At 43.8% G+C, this 17637-nt stretch overlaps 1 protein-coding gene across 1 annotated transcript; it reads right to left on the bottom strand.

The window, feature by feature from the left end:
• Positions 1-7579: 7579 nt before the first annotated feature.
• Positions 7580-17637, bottom strand: fgf24 (fibroblast growth factor 24). The gene is made up of 5 exons (XM_077021799.1): positions 16681-17637; positions 16448-16484; positions 12631-12802; positions 10142-10248; positions 7580-8887 (listed from the first exon to the last, which is right to left on the bottom strand). Exons 1-5 carry the CDS (start codon positions 16710-16712, stop codon positions 8609-8611), a joined length of 627 nt encoding a protein of 208 aa, XP_076877914.1. The 5' UTR covers positions 16713-17637; the 3' UTR covers positions 7580-8608.

The raw sequence follows: 17637 nt of genomic DNA, 5'->3' as shown, positions 1-17637 counted from the left end.
ATGACTAAACTGTGAAATGCAAACATTTACTGCAGTCATTACTGTCTGTCTATAGCCGACAGTGGCTTCATTTAGGAAGACACTCTGGGAGTCGTGTTGGGCAAATGGAGCTGGATGCACCGTGTTTGGCAGGTGATGGTGGAGCCACAGGTGGAGCAGCCTGCGGGTGGAGAGCAGAGGCTCAAGAGTTATGAGAGATTCCGTCTGCGAAGACCTGGGACCCCCCGGCATGGCGTACGGCGTGCTGAGCAGTGGGGGGTTCTGCTGTGTTTGTTTAAAACTCGCCGGAGTCCCATTAAGCCCTGATTCCTCTCATTTAGGGCTTCCGCGGGGACGCGGGCTAGAGCCCCTGGGAAGCAGCACATTGCAAGGGACACCAATTATGGTCCAGAGGACACTGGCGTGCCTGTTCCTGCTCAGGACGGCTGTCATGTCGCGGGACAAGCCCGCCCGTCAAAAGCATTCAGCTGAACGCACCAAGAGCCGTCCTAATTGGTGTTGGGCAAACACATTTCCGTCAGAAAGTTGCAAAGGAAGCTAAGTAGCTGAATGTTCACATTGTCCAACCCCTGACCTGCAGTTCAGGTCCATCCCGAGACCTCCCTCACGCCCCATTACTCTGATTCTGATTAATCATCTCTGACTCATCCTTCACAGGCGCAGGAAATTCAGGGCAACAATTAAAACCAATATTCTGGTAACAAGCAGTGGAGTAAGTGTATTCTCCCCCGCAGAGTGATATGATAGTGCCTGGGGTTTAGCAGCAGCACCATATCTGCTAGGGTCATCAGAGGGCACTTCAAGTTCAATTTGCTTTTGGCCTTCGTCTCCCAATCCGGGCCTCTCTTTATATTGTTTTCAGCCACCCAACGCCCTGAACATCCCTGCCCTCCTCCACCTCCTCCTCCGCCACTCCTTCCATCCTCTGCTCTCTCCCTCCTCCCCTTGCACAGTTCTTTCATTCTTCTTTCTGAAAGGGGGATTTTGTTAGGGAATCACTTGACATCATTAGCTTTGGAGAGCGGCCACAATGACCACATGCTTGTCTTGGTTTCAGAAAACATATTTTGGTTCAGCAGTGCTAAGGCCGTCTCTCGACCTCAGGTGAAAGGCTAGAAGGTCTTTACACTCGCTTGTGTCCTGTGTCTGGTCTTTGTTTTCGTCTCCTTTCTCTCAATTCTTTCATATTCTCTCTCTCCTCCTTAAGTCTCAAATGAGTAGAACATAACATTCACAATGGCGTCATCCACATGAAAATGCCTGTTAACTGCTTAGAGATACCATGGAAGTTTTCTTGTACAATATTGTCAGCTTTCTGAGAACCTAAGGTTACCCCACACATCACAGACACGCCTCAACATTAGACATCTCTCAGCTTTACAATGGCACCGTTCAGAATTCTTCAGAACGAGGAATTTAACAAAGGGAACTCTAGATGATCAATAAAACAAGCTGCTGATTGTCACTGCCTTGAAACCCAGACTGAGATGATGAATAAAGTGTGTGTCTTCTGAAAGGGAACCCTGTAATAAGAACTCGTAAAAAATCCATGTTCCTCCTGTTATGGTAATTCTGAAACTCTAGATACTCCTACTGCTGATACCTGATCTGGAAAAGCTGAATTTTCGGAGGAATTGTGTAAAGTGTGGGAGTGAACACTCTGTGATGAAAAAAAAAAAAAGTGGCCACCCATATAACAATAACAGTAATAATGTCGGCTGCTCATGTACAAACAACATCAAATTAATGACCTTCATTTTCCTCTGTCAATACCAGGTCAGTTATTTCAGATGAATAAACTCAAACGTTAATTAAGGGTGAGAGACGGAGAGAGCGAGGGAGCATTTTTGAGTCATTGTACTGAAACTGAGCAAATTAATGACCTTAATTTTAGTTACATTCTATTATTCTTTTACCATGTTAGTTGCCAACTTCAATAAGATATGCTGTCCATTTTGCATGTGAATTAGCTTTGAATGTTTGTGTATTATTCAACCTGTTTTTGAACATGATCGTTGCGTATGCGCCAGTCACTAGTCCTTGTCTTTAGGTGTCCAGGCTGCTTTCAATGGGCCACACGTGATCCTGCCATCCACTAAATGTTCAGAGACCTTAAACCATGAAATAATGCAATCATATGATGCAATTTTGTGTGTATGTGTGTGTGTTTGCATTTTTTAAACAAACTCCCAGTGCGGCCTCTCCAGGGTGGTGATTAGAGGGGGGCAGGCATGGTTCTTTGGCTCTGGAGAGGGGAGAGTCAAGGGGCTTTGGCCATCAGGGGGAAAAAGGGCTGATTAATTGTGAAGAGGCTCAATGAGAATAAACGCCCAGCACAGAGGGCACTAATTACAGGGCTGCACAATGCACCAGCTCATATCTCAAGACAATAAGGAACCCACAGCAAGAAAGTGTGTGTGCATGGGGGTTGGGGGGTGGGACAACATGCTTTTATATAAAGAAATGAGACAGGAGAAGCAGGAAGAAACCCACGATGATAATAAGGAGAGTGACCTGTTCAAATGTATACGGTGCCCTACAGTGAAGAGTTGCAGTTTTGGTTTTGTTTTGCAGGACATCGGATATGAAATAAAGGACAGAATATCAGCTTTATTTAAGGTATATCTCCAGCAACATTTGAGTCGACCGTGTAGGAAAAGTTCTTTTTATACACATCCCGCATTTCGCAATCAGCCAACTCCATTTCTTAGCCAGATGTATGTTGCACAAGTTCATTAAGAGAGCTAACCAAATATTTACAGTTGATTCATGGTGAAGGATTTCTAATTGGAATATGTTCCTGAATATCTAGTTAAAGAATCGAGGAGTGTTGACACAGGCCAAAAAATCCCAATCTGAAGTAGCTTAAATTGGCTGTGTCAGAACCAACTGTTTGGTATATTGTTTAAAAGGAATTACACATTGATAAACTTAGTAACAGCACACAAGCTGGCAAACCACAGATCATCACAATAATGTGTTGATGAAGAAAGAAAAATATCAAAGAAATGTTGAACTATTTGACAGGATGTAGACATAGACACACCATATAAAGGCATGGATACCACAGACAGGAATTGTGTGACATCAGCCTCAATATAATGTCTGGAGCTTTACCCTGAGACACCTGTAGTGTTCTGTGATAAAACGTCTTGTGGACTTATGAAGGCTAACGGTACCAGACAGTAAAATAAAATAACCTTTCAAGGTTGACAGCAAAGTTATCTAAAATGTGGTGGTATTGCTGAATTGCTTGACTTTTGATGTCATTGATGATGTTACTGCTGTTGGCATCGATACATTCTAAAGTCAAAAGAAATGTCCTAATTGCTCAGATCCTTGCAGATGGCACAGTAGGACTGTGTCCTGAAACATAGCATTAAACAACCATGGATATATGCAGGACTTAAACATGGAATGTATCCTGACTGGTGAAGTCATTCACCCAACCTGAACCCAACTGAGCTTACACCAAATCACTGAAGAGCAGTGAAGATGATGATGTCTGTAGGTTGCAGACATTAGGCACTCGTGAAATGCAAATATTTGCAACCATGTACTAAACATTATACAAGACTATGTTCACTTGTATAATCACTGGTCTCATGATATATGTATATAATGTGTACAGAAGGGATATATGGTTCACACAGTATAAATGTAAGTGCCACTGACCTTAAGAACAAAAGCTATGTCAATGTCCACGTACTTAAGGACAGGCCTGTATGTGTTTCACTGGAAGATTCAGAGCACAGGCAAGAAGCCCCAGACAGCTGCCTCTCAGGACACGCACAGCATTCTGGGAAATGTGTTGGACCTCTTTTTCATGCCTACCGTATAGCCGTTGAGTTTTATTACGGAGAGTGTCAGGTTAGTCCAGGCTAGATGTTAGCCTGTGGAAAAAAAAAAACTGAAAAAAAGATTTATGGCATAAATATAAAAAAAAAATAGAAAATTCCTTTTAATGTTGAGAAGGTAAAGCAACAATTAAAGAGGTAGCCTGTATAATTTCACAAAATAAACGAATCCCATAAGCCCTATTTGATCATGTATCTATTGTTCTGCTTGTAGTCTCCTAAGATGAACGCAAATCATCTTGTCTTCAAACGGGACATATAAACTGTTTTGTCGTAGTAATCGTCTCCTGGAACATAATGGAAGCCTTTAAAAACAGCCCTCAGCTATATGTACAAGGCCGGCCATAAAAAGAAACCAGGCGCGAATCTGCGAGCCGCCTCAGCACTGCGCGGAGTAAAAACGGAGCAGCAGAGTGCGGTCGCGCGTTTCCCTGGCGACGAGACGAACGCTTGCGGCTCCTGCACAGACTCAAGAAAAAAAAATCCCCTCCGCGCTGAGCTGTGACAGTCAGGATTATATTAGAGGTCAACCATTATTTTGGTTTTGCATGTTTCTTGGCCATCAGAAGCCCCAGGAGAAGTTAAGCAATATTTAGGGAGACAAAGGCTGTTCTATGTGGGGAAAGGCAGGGCCACCAGCTTTCTGTTGACATGGCCCTTTCATTAAGTGTGTGGTTGCTGAAGAGAGCACTCTGAGGGCCTCCTGGGCCCCTGTCCCCCTCACACTCACCCCGCTGCTGACCGAGCCACCGAGCGCTTCAGCACGGAGGCGACCGCCGCACCGTAACGCGCCCCCTTATTTCCTGTCTGTCATTCAGCAGAGAAAACAAGTGTTAACTGGTGTACTTTGGCGGCGGCCAATGGAAAAACGTTTCTCTGCCTTTTTTTTTTAACGGGCTTTCCCCAAAAGCAACTCTTATTGCGCATTGTTCTAAATATACACACAGGACACGGGAGCGGCCGAAAAAAGATGCTAAAAGATGGCAAAGTCGGGCTCCCCGCGCGACCTTTTTCACTGCGATGGCCTCCCGCGGTGGAGCCGGGTCCATGAATAGGCGTCCGTCGGCAGCAGGGAGTTCACAGGGCCCCGTCCTGAAAGGGAGGAGTTCCAGGGAGGGATTTTATGTTTCCTTTCAGCATCCTGGGACCGTTCCAGGGCCATCCTCCACTGATCAAAGGTTAAGCCAGAGAAGAAGAGCTGGCAGGAACCCCGCGCTAAACGCTCCCTGTTCTTTCATTTTCAGATGTCTGGACTCTTCAAAAGTCTGTTTATTCAACTTTTTTAAGAGCTATCGTTGTGGAATGGTTCCATCTACACGGAAGACGTATCAGACGCTTTCAGGACTGGACTCGACCCTTGGGATAAAGAACATTACTCTAAAATTAAGCTTGTTACAAAGTTGTGGGATTTTTTTTTCTTTATGCACACTCGTAGCATGAGGTCGGTGTGATCCTGATCGAGAATGTGTGGTCGTGAGGTCACAGTGATGTGTACATATTTTTGCAGAAATGTTAATAATAAAGTGTTTTTACTCTCATCAACATTTGCATCTTCTTTCCTCCTCACCCCCTATCGCCAAAAATGTGTTAGACCAGCAAAAAAAGATTTAGTGGAAAAAGAAACTGTGAATGCTACCTCAAGGTTGTAATACCCACACCGCCGTCTGTGTAAAATGATGGCGTGTTATTGCTCCACCGCTTATTTAGAGGAATTGAAACGTGGGCTGAGTCTTAGAGTTAGCATCGACCTCTGTGCTAACGTGCGCTCGGTCGTAGAGTTAGCGTCGACCTCTGTGCTAACGTGGGCTCAGTCGTAGAGTTAGTGTCGACCTCTGTGCTACGTATTGCTATGCTTCCCACCTCCAGAAACAATAAAGGGGACCAAAAAGAAGACGGAGAGCTCGTCAGACGTCTAAATCAGACCACGTCCTCCGGTCTTTGCCCGCTGTAGGTGGCTGTAGAGAGCTGGGTCTGATAACATCAGTGGGAAGTTAAACAAAAGCCATTTTTTCCTCAAAACGGCTATCTTTCAGTCTGACTGCTACTGTAAACACCATTCCTGAACACAACATTATAAGACATGCTAGCCTGCATTCCTCTTCCTCCTCCTTTACGGAGGGAGAAACAGCTCAAATAGGGTTGCCAAAAAGAAGTCACTAAGTGGGAGAGAAAGAAATAGAGAGAGAGAAGCAAGACTTGATGACATTCCAGGCGTTTAGTTGAGAGTTTGAAGTTTTGCACCTCAGTGGCAACCCAGATGTGTGAAGTGGAGTGAGTGCATCTGTGCTAATGCGCTAATGTCAGTTATTGACACATTGATACCCAGAACGAAGGGTCTCTCGTGGCTAATGTAGTCAGTCTAATGAGGGTACTGTCATCCACAAAAGTAATGTCTCCCAGAACAAGATTTCATACCAGAGGTTTTGGAAATCCATTTGGAAAAGGAATAGTTCCATTGACCTTAATACCTTTCTGAACATTCTCTTTGAACATTCTTCTACTCCCTCTGGTTCTAATTGATTTCATGAAAGAGGCAATATGTAAAAGCAAGGAGGGAATCTGTTGACATAACCTTGAGTCTAAACGATCCTTGAATTCTCATGTTGTCTGAGAATCTCTTAGCTGTCTTTAAGCGCCTCATAACTTAATTATGACACATTTCCTGGACCTTGTTTCTCATTTCTGAAGTGCAATTCACCTTTTCATAGTCTGTCGGCAGTTCAGATGACGGAACGTGTTGGTCCTATTTAAGCACATCCATTCCAACGGCAAACTCCTCTCCTCATAGGTTGAGACTTGCGTACAACGCACTTCTAGGTCGAAATGTACCGTAACCGTCTATGAAAATCCAGATTCTTCCTTTTGCCTGCTTATGTATGGAAGATGGAAGGTGCATGTTTGGGAAACTATGACTCACGTAGAAATTCAGAGGTCTGCAGCGTGGACGTCTGCTAAACCGTTAACTCCTGAGAGATTTTGCAGCCCAGCTTTTGACATGTCATACAAAGAATCCTTCACAATTGCTCCTCCAGCATTGAGAATGAATAAACTATTAGACATGCATTAGACATTGGGAGATTTTCTGTGCAAAATGTAAAACTGGACTTTCATTCCACTTGCATACTCAAATCCCTGAAACACTAAACACAACATTTAATTTTAATTTTTTTTTATATAGTCCTCATTTTTATTAAGAGGTCAAATAAATCCATCAGGTTGTATTTACATAGAAAGGCAATAAATATTTTATAATTGTCATAAAATTAATATTACTTTTTGCATACATTTTGAATCCATATATGAGTCATGTTTGTTAGTAGCGTCTCATATAAAACCTGTCATGTGACAAAGGAGTAAATAGTTTCGTTTACAGCTCCGCCCCTATGAAGGGCTGACCTGGCCACAGGGTGGGTGTAGTTTAGGGGGGGTAGCCTGTGTGACATCATAGTGGAAGTAAGTATAAAGTGATCTATGTACTCTGTGCACTAGAGTGTTAACCATCAGAAGGAAGAATAATGTAGGCTTGTCCCAGGAAAAGTGTTGATTGTGTGGGAACCCAAATTTGCTGGAGGAAATTTTGACCATTAAATTGATTGTAGAACAGTTTTATGTAACTACTACAAGTTGCTATGAAATCTAGTTCCATTTAGAAATAAAATAGTCTGCAGCTGTAAAAGTAGAACTTTTGTGTGAGTGTGTGAGTGAGTGTGTGTGTGTGTGTGTGTGTGTGTGTGTGTGTGTGTGTGTGTGTGTGTGTGTGTGTGTGTGTGTGTGTGTGTGTGTGTGTGTGTGTGTGTGTGTGTGCACGCGTGCTAGTGTTAGAGAATGTTTGAGACCAGGCCCATTGTCACTGGCCCAGTGCATATCTCAGACTTTGCACCATATTACAGCAAGTTAAGGTCAAAAGGTTCTCGTCAAATCAACACGTCGCCCTCTCCAGGTCCGTTCATTTCCAGGGCTCTTCTCTGTTTGTTTGAACAAGACCTGCCGCCGTAGCCGATGCTGTAGCGTGGCTAGTCGTAGCATGTTGTGCTCTCCTGAATCACAGGTCGCACAAAAATGCAAAAGGAAGCTTGCAGTGCTCAGTGCAGCTCGGCACAGTCCTCCCCGAGACGGGCCCAGCGGGCTCGGAGCAGCGCTGCCCAGAGGAGAAGCATCGAGCGGAAAAAAAAGGGAGTGAGAAAAGGAGAAACGGGTGGGGCCTTCAAAATATTGCACTCGAAGCGTCACGGTTTTCTATGGAGGCCTGTGAGGGTCACGTGACCCTGCTGTTGCTGTCATTGCTTCTCCATGAGAGCTCATTCAAGAGGAAAATATTCAGTCCTCTGTGGTGGGGGGTGGGGGGGGGGGGCAGTTCAAAATGAAATGAAGTAAATGAAGTTCTCTCTCAAGCTGCATTGTCAGATTTCTCCTCGAATGGATGCCTGCTGCTGTAAACTTATCAAAGCAGGAGACAACAGTTCCTTTTTTTCGTCGTCCTTAGTTTACCCAGTATAAATAAAGTAACAGACACAATATTATATTAATGATAACCCAGAAACATTCAACACTTGGGAGATACTCAAAGCTCCTGAAATATAAAAATAAAACATCTTTGAACTTTACTTAAGCTTTTTGTCTTTCTGTTTTTTTTTTTCTTCTAGCCATCATTTTCCCACCTGTTGCTTATTCGCAATAGTCTTGATGTTGATTTAAAGCAAGAAGCGTAGGATATCCGCCGTGGGACCGTCCCCACACGCCCCGCGTCTCCGTCAGTTCGTTTTGGGGTTGGGCCTCAGACGTCGCGCCCTGCGTGTCCGCTTTGTTACCGTGGTGAAACGGAACTCCTCCTGGGGGTCCACCGTGCCCTTCAGGCCCCTCTTCATGAAGTGGACCTCCTGCTGCGTCTGGGCCGTCCGCGTGCCTTTCTTTGGCCGGCCTTTGCGGTTGAAGCCCAGGTACCAGCCTTTGAACTTGGCAGACACAAACGCCGTGTAGTTGTTTTCCAAGAACTCCTCCACGAACACACACTCCGGGCTACTCCCGTTGAGCTGCAGGAGAGAGAAAATAACATGTCAGACGAGGCCCACCTGTTGAGCAACTCTCCCCGGCCCGCCAGCTGGGGTTCTCGTAAGAGTCTGAAGCCAACGACAATAGAGTGATACTGGGAGTGAAGGTAAAGATAGAGTCTTCTATAAGATCTAATTTGTTGCTCTTTGTTATGGAGTAACCAAAGTGAGGGATGGAGCACTATCGTCCGGGTTGTTAGGGTTGAGGAGGGATCCTCCTTGAGTGTGTACTTCACAACCAAGCTTAAGAGAAAGCGTTAAATAAAAGAACATGGGAAGAGAGGAATGGCTGCTAGAAATGTAGCCATGCCTCAGAACAGATCAGCCTCTGATGCCCTTTGAACTCAGACTTAGCGTCTGGGAACATTTTTTTTTGTGTGCGCTCAGTGGTTGATTTCAAATGAAAGTGGACAGTAAACTGCAACCGATGTGCTTTTATGACAGGGTTCTCGCTCAGCTGTACTTTATACACAGATCAGCAGTAAATCCACCAGCAAACACGCGTCTCTGCCAAGACGGGACTGGACCTCTGCCACCCTTGGTGCTTATGGTGGGTATCAAACAAGCCGGAGGAAGATGGAATGTACCATTTATGGCTAAGTAAAGGGGGTGTTGCTCTTTCCATCTCAAATGTGCTTGCGGTATGGCAGCCACCAGAACATGGAAACCAAACAACACATTTTCACCTTGAAGCCAGACTCGGGCATCCACGTTGATTCGAACGGACATGAGTGAAACATTTGCTGAATTTGAATGAGGGGGGGCGGACAGAAAAACAGCACTGTGTAAATACTGTGCCAAAGTTGCAGCTGCAGCGGTTTTGAAAAAGCACTGCAAGACACATCACCAGCTACCGAACAGCAGGACGCCTCAGCAGACACCGTCACTACTGAACAGCAAACAGCACATCCAAGATCTCTACTTAATGGTACAGAACTGGTCATAAGAATCAGCAGTTTTAACTGGTGTCCAGCACCTTGAAGCAGGCCTCTAAGATTCAAGCATGACTTCCAGTTCATTGATATTCTGGTGATCACAAAGCAGAATAGCCTCTTTGATTGCAATTAATATGTCTGCTAATTGACACAATAATGAGGTTCTACATCAAACTTCAAACCAACAGGTCGTCCAAAATTGCCATGTCACTCACAAGCCATCAGTGCCATTCTTTTCCAGTAATGCTTTAAAATGATAATATTAATAATGAATTGCACTTCTGCTAGTGAATATTCTTACCTTGCCAATAATTTTGCCACTCTTGTCCATGCAAATGTAGTAGCCACTCTCTTTTCCTTGTATTCGAATTTGACTCCCGAATGTTTCTGTCTCAACGACAAGGAGCGCTGCAATAAAAAAGAAGATACACTCATTTGAAGCCTTAACAAAATACACAGTGGAAAGAATAAAACAGACACACTCAGAATGGAGCTATTTGTGTGCTCTGTCATGTGTTAGAGATACAGTTAGTAAAACACATTCAGTAACTCTACTGCTGACAAAACACGCTGTGAGAAGAAAAATGCCACTGGAGTTTATCAAAAACTACCACACGCAAACAAATGGTGAAAAGTTCTCCCATCACCTCTTTTACCCTTTGGACCTCTCTCTCTCTCTCTCTCTCTCTCTCTCTCTCCCTCTCTCTCCCTCTCTCTCCCTCTCTCTCCCTCTCCCTCCCTCCCTCCCTGTTTAGGCACCTTTGTTCAGTCTCACCCCTCCCAGGGGGAGCTATCTGCCAAACCTCTTGGAACAGTTAAGATCCCCGGGGATTGGGTTTCCAGTCGCCTTTAGTCCCTGCTCACTCAATCAAAAAGTTAAGATGATCCGTTTGCTTAACACACAGAGCTATTCAGCAGGGCTCAAAGGCTGGGGGCTCTGAGGGCAACGCCGAAATTGTCCCCCTTAAAAACAGCTCGGAGTCCGGCGAGCAGGGGAACCAGTTTGGGCAGAGCACTTGAGATTTGTGAAGAAGTGAGAGAAATATCCCACTCCTTAGGCCAGCGGATAAGGAGGTGACACTTGAAAAGGGACTGCTGAAAAACCAGAGCAGAAGAGGAAAAACCACAGGCAGATGGAACAGCTGGAGAGATGTAGACTACGGAGGGAGAGCTACACCTGTTTCTCTTCTCTCCAATGCTGTTTTATATTTATAGTTATACCAAATACCTGTGCTGCTTAAGACGTCCCTCCTGTATGATCAGCACATGCTTGCTCGCGGCATTTTTTCAAGGAGCTGCCTGACATACTTGGTGTTCTGAGGGCCGTACATCTGTTTCACATGTTCGCCAGACAAGACCGCTGAACAGCCAAGTGTTCGCAGGGAACGGCACAGCTCACGGCTTGTTGCGCAACGAATTCCGAAAATCACCCAGTATATAAAATAGCTGAAATTAGCTTCGTGGAGAATGTTTTCCGATGCACTCGTAGTGCGGTGGTAGTCAGTGAACGCCCTTCGTCTCACGAGTTACTGGACCCCTGAGCAGCAGTAATAAATGAGTGTGGTGTCCTTGGCAGAGTGTGTCCTGGTACCAGGTGTGAGGATTTACCTGGATCACCCTGCACTCCTGTCCAACCTGCCTACGTTTCCCTCATACCCCCACGCTGCTCTCTCTCTCAAAACCGACTCAGTCGCCGGCTGCCTAAACAGGGCATGAAGCCGTTTTCCAATCACCCAGCGGTCCAGCACTGTCAGCTTGGGGTATCTGCTGCTCGTGTGCAGAGTTCGACCCATTCCGCTGATTAGAACTCCCCTCTCCGACTCCCAGCAGCCGACAGGTCTTCAAGGCCTGAAAAGGCACACCCGTCGGGGAGCTGGTGCGTACGCGCAGGGCAAGACTCGGACTGACACGGGTGAAAATGAGGTCGGATGTAAACACACTTGTATCACTCAGCGCAGCTCAGTCTAGCGTGTACTGCGCTTATCTCTACCCACAGCCCTCCTCCTCGCTAGCTCTGTAGCGCACGCTCTGGGCGGATGCTCCACTTTCCACTGGTCTGAAACCAGATTCTGGGTTTCTCCGGTGACAGCTAAGGCTCAGGCTGAGACACAGGCCACTGCATCTATGACCAGTGGTCAAAGGCACCTTTTGTTTTCGAGCTCGATACAAACTGCTACCTGGGCCATAAGAGAAAATGTTTCACTTCAGGCTCCTGGCAGGCTAAATAACTTTATATAAGTTCTAAATAAATCCTTTTGTTTTAATAGATCAGAGAACAGTTTTGGTTATAATTATAAAGAGGTTCACTCAAGGCGCTTGGTAAAGGTATCTGACCTTAGATTAGGCCAGTCACAGCTTGGTATCATACCTCTGAATAAGATAAAGTCAGCTAAAATTACTTTCGACATCATTTACTTTCCAAGGAGTGAGAAAACTTAAAACTTCAAATCTAAACACGCTAGCTCAAAACAACTAAACCCATCACCTGCACATCATTTTCATTATCTGCAATAATCCAGCAGTCCAACCCTGGCAGATCTAAGTCAGACATCTAAAAGCTGATTGGTCAGTACTTATCTACATAAAGCCCACATCATTCCATGTTGTTCTTCTCTTGGTTCTACGGGTATTCTTTGTACACCATTCAAACACATCTTAGTAAATGTATGTAAATGTGTGTATGACGCAAATCACATCTCTAATCCTGTGATTATGGACTGGGGTGTTGGTGGGTGATGCTGGTGAAAGACTCTCAGCTAAAGAGGAAGAGGAACAGGAACGCCCCCATACCATACTTGCCCCCGTCGTCTCCGTTGGCATTGATCTTCTTGCCGAGGATCTGCACGTGCTTCCCCGTGGTCCGGCTGTACAGCTGGTATATCCGCACCTGCTTCCGGCTCACGTTATCCCGACTCTGGTTCTTGATGTAGAAGCGGAAGTCTGCGGAGCTCTGGTGAGACTCCTGCACGTAGAGAAGCAGAAGATCAGGGATCTCTCTATATCATTATAACGAACACAGAAGACCAGGGATCTCTCTATATCATTATAATAAACACAGAATATCAGGGATCTCTCTATATCATTATAATAAACACAGAAGATCAGGGATCTCTCTATATCATTATAACGAACACAGAAGACCAGGGATCTCTCTATATCATTATAATAAACACAGAATATCAGGGATCTCTCTATATCATTATAACGAACACAGAAGACCAGGGATCTCTCTATATCATTATAATAAACACAGAAGATCAGGGATCTCTCTATATCATTATAACGAACACAGAAGACCAGGGATCTCTCTATATCATTATAATAAACACAGAAGATCAGGGATCTCTCTATATCATTATAATGAACACAGAAGATCAGGGATCTCTCTATATCATTATAATAAACACAGAATATCAGGGATCTCTCTATATCATTATAACGAACACAGAAGACCAGGGATCTCTCTATATCAATATAATAAACACAGAATATCAGGGATCTCTCTATATCATTATAACGAACACAGAAGACCAGGGATCTCTCTATATCATTATAATAAACACAGAAGATCAGGGATCTCTCTATATCATTATAACGAACACAGAATATCAGGGATCTCTCTATATCATTATAATAAACACAGAAGATCAGGGATCTCTCTATATCATTACAATAAACACAGAAGATCAAGGATCTCTCTATACCATTATAACGAACAAGAAGATCAGGGGATCTCTATATAGTTATAAAGAACAAAGAACATTAGGGTATCTCTCTATATTGTCATAAAGAAAACAGAAGCTGGATGTGATTTCATTACATTATAGCAAGGTCACTGGAAAAGGGAGCTTAATCATTTTGATAAACACATCAAGACGTGTCTTGATTTATGCATTTTGAATATCAAGATGACAGAGAAAAGCTCAAATCTGGAAAAAACACTGAGCCTTTGTAGTCTTCAATACAACAAAGCATGAAGCCAGATTACTGTTCACTTCTCTTTTAGTGGAGAATACTATGTGCCTGGAGCTACAACTCAGAAAACCAAGTATTCCATTTCCACTAGCAATTATCCACCTGAAGGATCGAGACCTGTTCCTCTGTCATCAAACAAATATCTGCCTGAGGTCAGAATTTCACTCATAAATCACACATACACACACATATCTGCAGCCATGCTAACAGATATTCATGCAACACATCAGCAATGAGACACGTACATACACCCAAACACACACAAACATGCAAATGAAACAATCTGAAGGATATTTCAAATGCACTTATTCGTTCTTTCGCTACTTTATAAACTGTGCCTGAGGCTTCATGCAAAAGAAAACGTGTGTAATCTCTCCTCTCCTCTCCTCTTCTCTCCTCGTGTTCTTCTTTCCTGTCACCCTATCATATGGGAGAAACGTATACTTTCAAAACCCCTGGAATCTCTACCCTAGCCAAGTGTGCTCTCCCCAGCTGTGTGAGTGGTAATTACCCAGTAATGGGCTTTTATGTGGCTGCTCTCAGGTGGCTAATTATATACACATTACATACTCCGACTTGCTGTTATTTTAACCTCAGCAAATTAATGACATTCAGAGCGTGCAAGGAGGAAAATGCATTCATGGCAGAACAAATCTTCAAGGCTGAGATGAGGATGAAGACACTAGCGCAGAGTTGAGCGTGCGGGCTGCTCTGAACACGCTCAGAACTGGGCTCAGTGGAGCGTGTGGAAAAAAATACCTCAAGAAAGTGAAATCTCTCTCGACCCCATTTAGCACCATAACACGGTCTCTACAGCTGCAATGGTTCATTCATTAAATCCATTAGCTAAGTAGCATCATTATGATGAGCCCTAGAGCTTTACAATATATGTCTGTTGCATAACGTTTGGATAGAAATACTCTGTTGCACAATAAGATGTGATATACACACAGACGTCTGTGATACTGCAAACAAAACATAAGACAAGATATATATTATAAATAGATTCTTAAAGAGATTTACTGCCATGCTGTGCTATGGATTTCTTTTTTTTAAGAAAGTAAAACAACTTCAAACAACCATGAAAAAATGTATGCACACACAATACGCATCACAGTTTTTTTGCATAGAGTTGCATTTTTCACAGAGGGAGGATCAGACTTTTCTTCCAAAGTAGCTACGTCTTGACATAAAGCCCACACGCATTTTGCTCATAAGGGAAAACACACACACACACACACACACACACACACACACACACAGCATTTCCTTTGAGGGATTTGCTCTGAAATCTCTCCATCTCTAGTCAAACACCGAGGTGTGTTCTGTAGACAGACACATCTCATCGCCAGCAGGACAGAGGAACGTGCCTACACAGCAGACTCATGCCAAAACCATGCGCAACATGTTTGGCTTTTTTTTATTATTATTATTTTTTTTTTTATCACACTGCCTGTCTCCCTTCAAAGGCAGCCTAGCAAGCTAGATATTGTTGAGACTTCAAAAGATCTGCACCATCCTTGCTAAGAAGTTGCGTACTCTTGCATGCCTGATAGGGCCCTATCTGCAGACACCATCTTTGTCCGCAGCTCCGGAAACAACGCATCGATGCATTACCACGTCTGCCTTGCTGTTACAGACATATCACACCGCTGATTTCCAAGCATTTCCTCAAGGGAAACAACAACAACATCAACAACAGCAGCAGCAGCATCTAGACCCATCAGAAAATGCTCACATGTTTGACCAGTAACGGCTGGAATTAAAGCACTGCTAGTGTAATTACTGACACAATGCACAGAAGATTCAGGGTAGCAGACAGCATGGACTTGTGGGCTTGGAGCATTATATAAAGCGCTCAAATCTGATGTTTGCTCAAATTGGTTGCTTCAGTTTGTTTTCTGAGAGGTCGTTATATGTATATATGTGCCCTTATTAAGATAATACCTGGAAAAAAATGTAGCTTGCACTGGCCCATGTGGGGCTAAAAAAATAGTTTTCTTCTGAAATACATGCAAAGATTTTTATGAAGTGCCATGTATTGAGAGCTGCACAGTGAATTCTGAAAAACTGCAGGATGAATTCTGAAAAGATTCATAAGCATACACCCTGATTAAGATTCAGGAGTCACTGTCATTGTGTGGCATGTGCACTGTGATTGTTTTGAGGAGCAGAAATATATTTTTGAGAGGAAAAATAGAATGGAAACCTTTCAGAACTGTTGAAATTACTATTAGCAATTTCTGGAACTATGAATGAGACACTGTAATGTATACATCTGTCTAAAATATTATATATCATTGCATTGAATTATGCTATCTTATGGTTGTTTATTATTCATCTAAAGTTTTAAGATTTGCAAAAAAAATTCCTGTTGCAATTACCAGAGTTTTCATTTTTAGATGAAACCGTTACATAAACCCAAAAATAAATGTGAAAAATATAATTACATACAGAAAAGATGGCATTTCTCATCTAATCCTTATCTAAACAAGTGATTATCTCAGAAGTGTAGTTTCTGTGGTTGCCTCACTTTGCAAATGGCATAATAAAAATTTGTAAATTCATGGAAAAGCTTCATAATCTTCAATTTAATCCAGATAAAATATCAAAGGAAGCCAGTGATATTTACCTGCAGCTGGAAGTAGAGGACCAGAAAATGTAAACACCTGGAGAGAGAGAGAGAGAGAGAGAGAGAGAGAGAGAGAGAGAGAGAGAGAGAGAGAGAAACAAGACGCGGGGAGGTGAATCACAAGTAATTACACGAAATAAAAGTGCACCAGCAAATCTGGCTTTGAGCGACTTCTATTGGCAAGAATGTTCGGTCTGAGTGAATGAAAAGACAGAGGAAAATAGAATCCTTACACGTAGATGAACCTTGAAGGCAGAACAGACATCTTGGTCAAATACACCTGTTTCCACCGTTTGCTGCCCCAGTAAGTGCCGCACGGAGCCCCGCCAGGGTCCTCACACAGAAAATCCCGGAGGAGATTTGGAATCCCAATGAAAGGAGAGATAAATTAAGTATAACTGAGCCACTGAGAGCAGCATGAGGCTCTTCCTTGTCTTTAAATGATTACCCCAACTGAATAAGAATGGACAAATGTCTCCCCGTTGTTTTCCAAATCCTCTGTGGTCGGCGGTTGTCCCGTGAGCGCGCGCGCACGCCGTTCTCCTGCCCGAGCGCGGAAAGATTCAATTTTGCAGGTTTAGTGTCTCTTCCCCGCTGAAAACACCCCGGACTTCTACTTCTCTCCACCTTAGTGTCGATCCAGTATTCGAGAGTTGAAGTTAAATTCCGATCGTACCTGCCGAGGACATCTTAACGCAGACCTTATATGAGGCATTGTAAACTTCCCATGTCCATTGTTTAAGGAGGTTAAAAAGTACAGTGTTTCCAACCTCTCCGGGTTATCACGGAGATGGGCTATTGCTGAAAAACAGTCTCCTTAAGTTGAGACTTGACTGTTATCCAAGAGGCGAGGGTATAAAAGAGGCGCGGAGCCGCCACACAGCCTCTCAGCACAGCGCGGGTGATGGTGTAGGTCCCTGTCAGCGGTCTGTCTGCCGCGGAGACTTGGAGCGCTGCGAGCACTTTTTTGTTGGTAGTGGGTGGAAACCTGTCAGTGGTTTGCACCTGATAGGGTAATCTGTGAGAGACCATCCGTACGGAGAAGGTTTTTATACCATACATCACTCTGTTCTGCTCTCTTCCATTCCAGACAAATTAGTATGAATACGACATAAATTCTCAACTGAAGAAAGACAAGACACACATAATAAAAATAAAATGATACAATGAAATCGTCGCAATACAATGCA

The sequence above is a fragment of the Brachyhypopomus gauderio genome, chromosome 11 (genome assembly GCF_052324685.1).
Source record: "Brachyhypopomus gauderio isolate BG-103 chromosome 11, BGAUD_0.2, whole genome shotgun sequence".
NCBI classification, from domain to species: Eukaryota; Metazoa; Chordata; class Actinopteri; order Gymnotiformes; family Hypopomidae; genus Brachyhypopomus; species Brachyhypopomus gauderio.
Note: the sequence above shows the minus strand (reverse complement) of the source record. Positions and strands in the feature narration are given on the sequence as shown.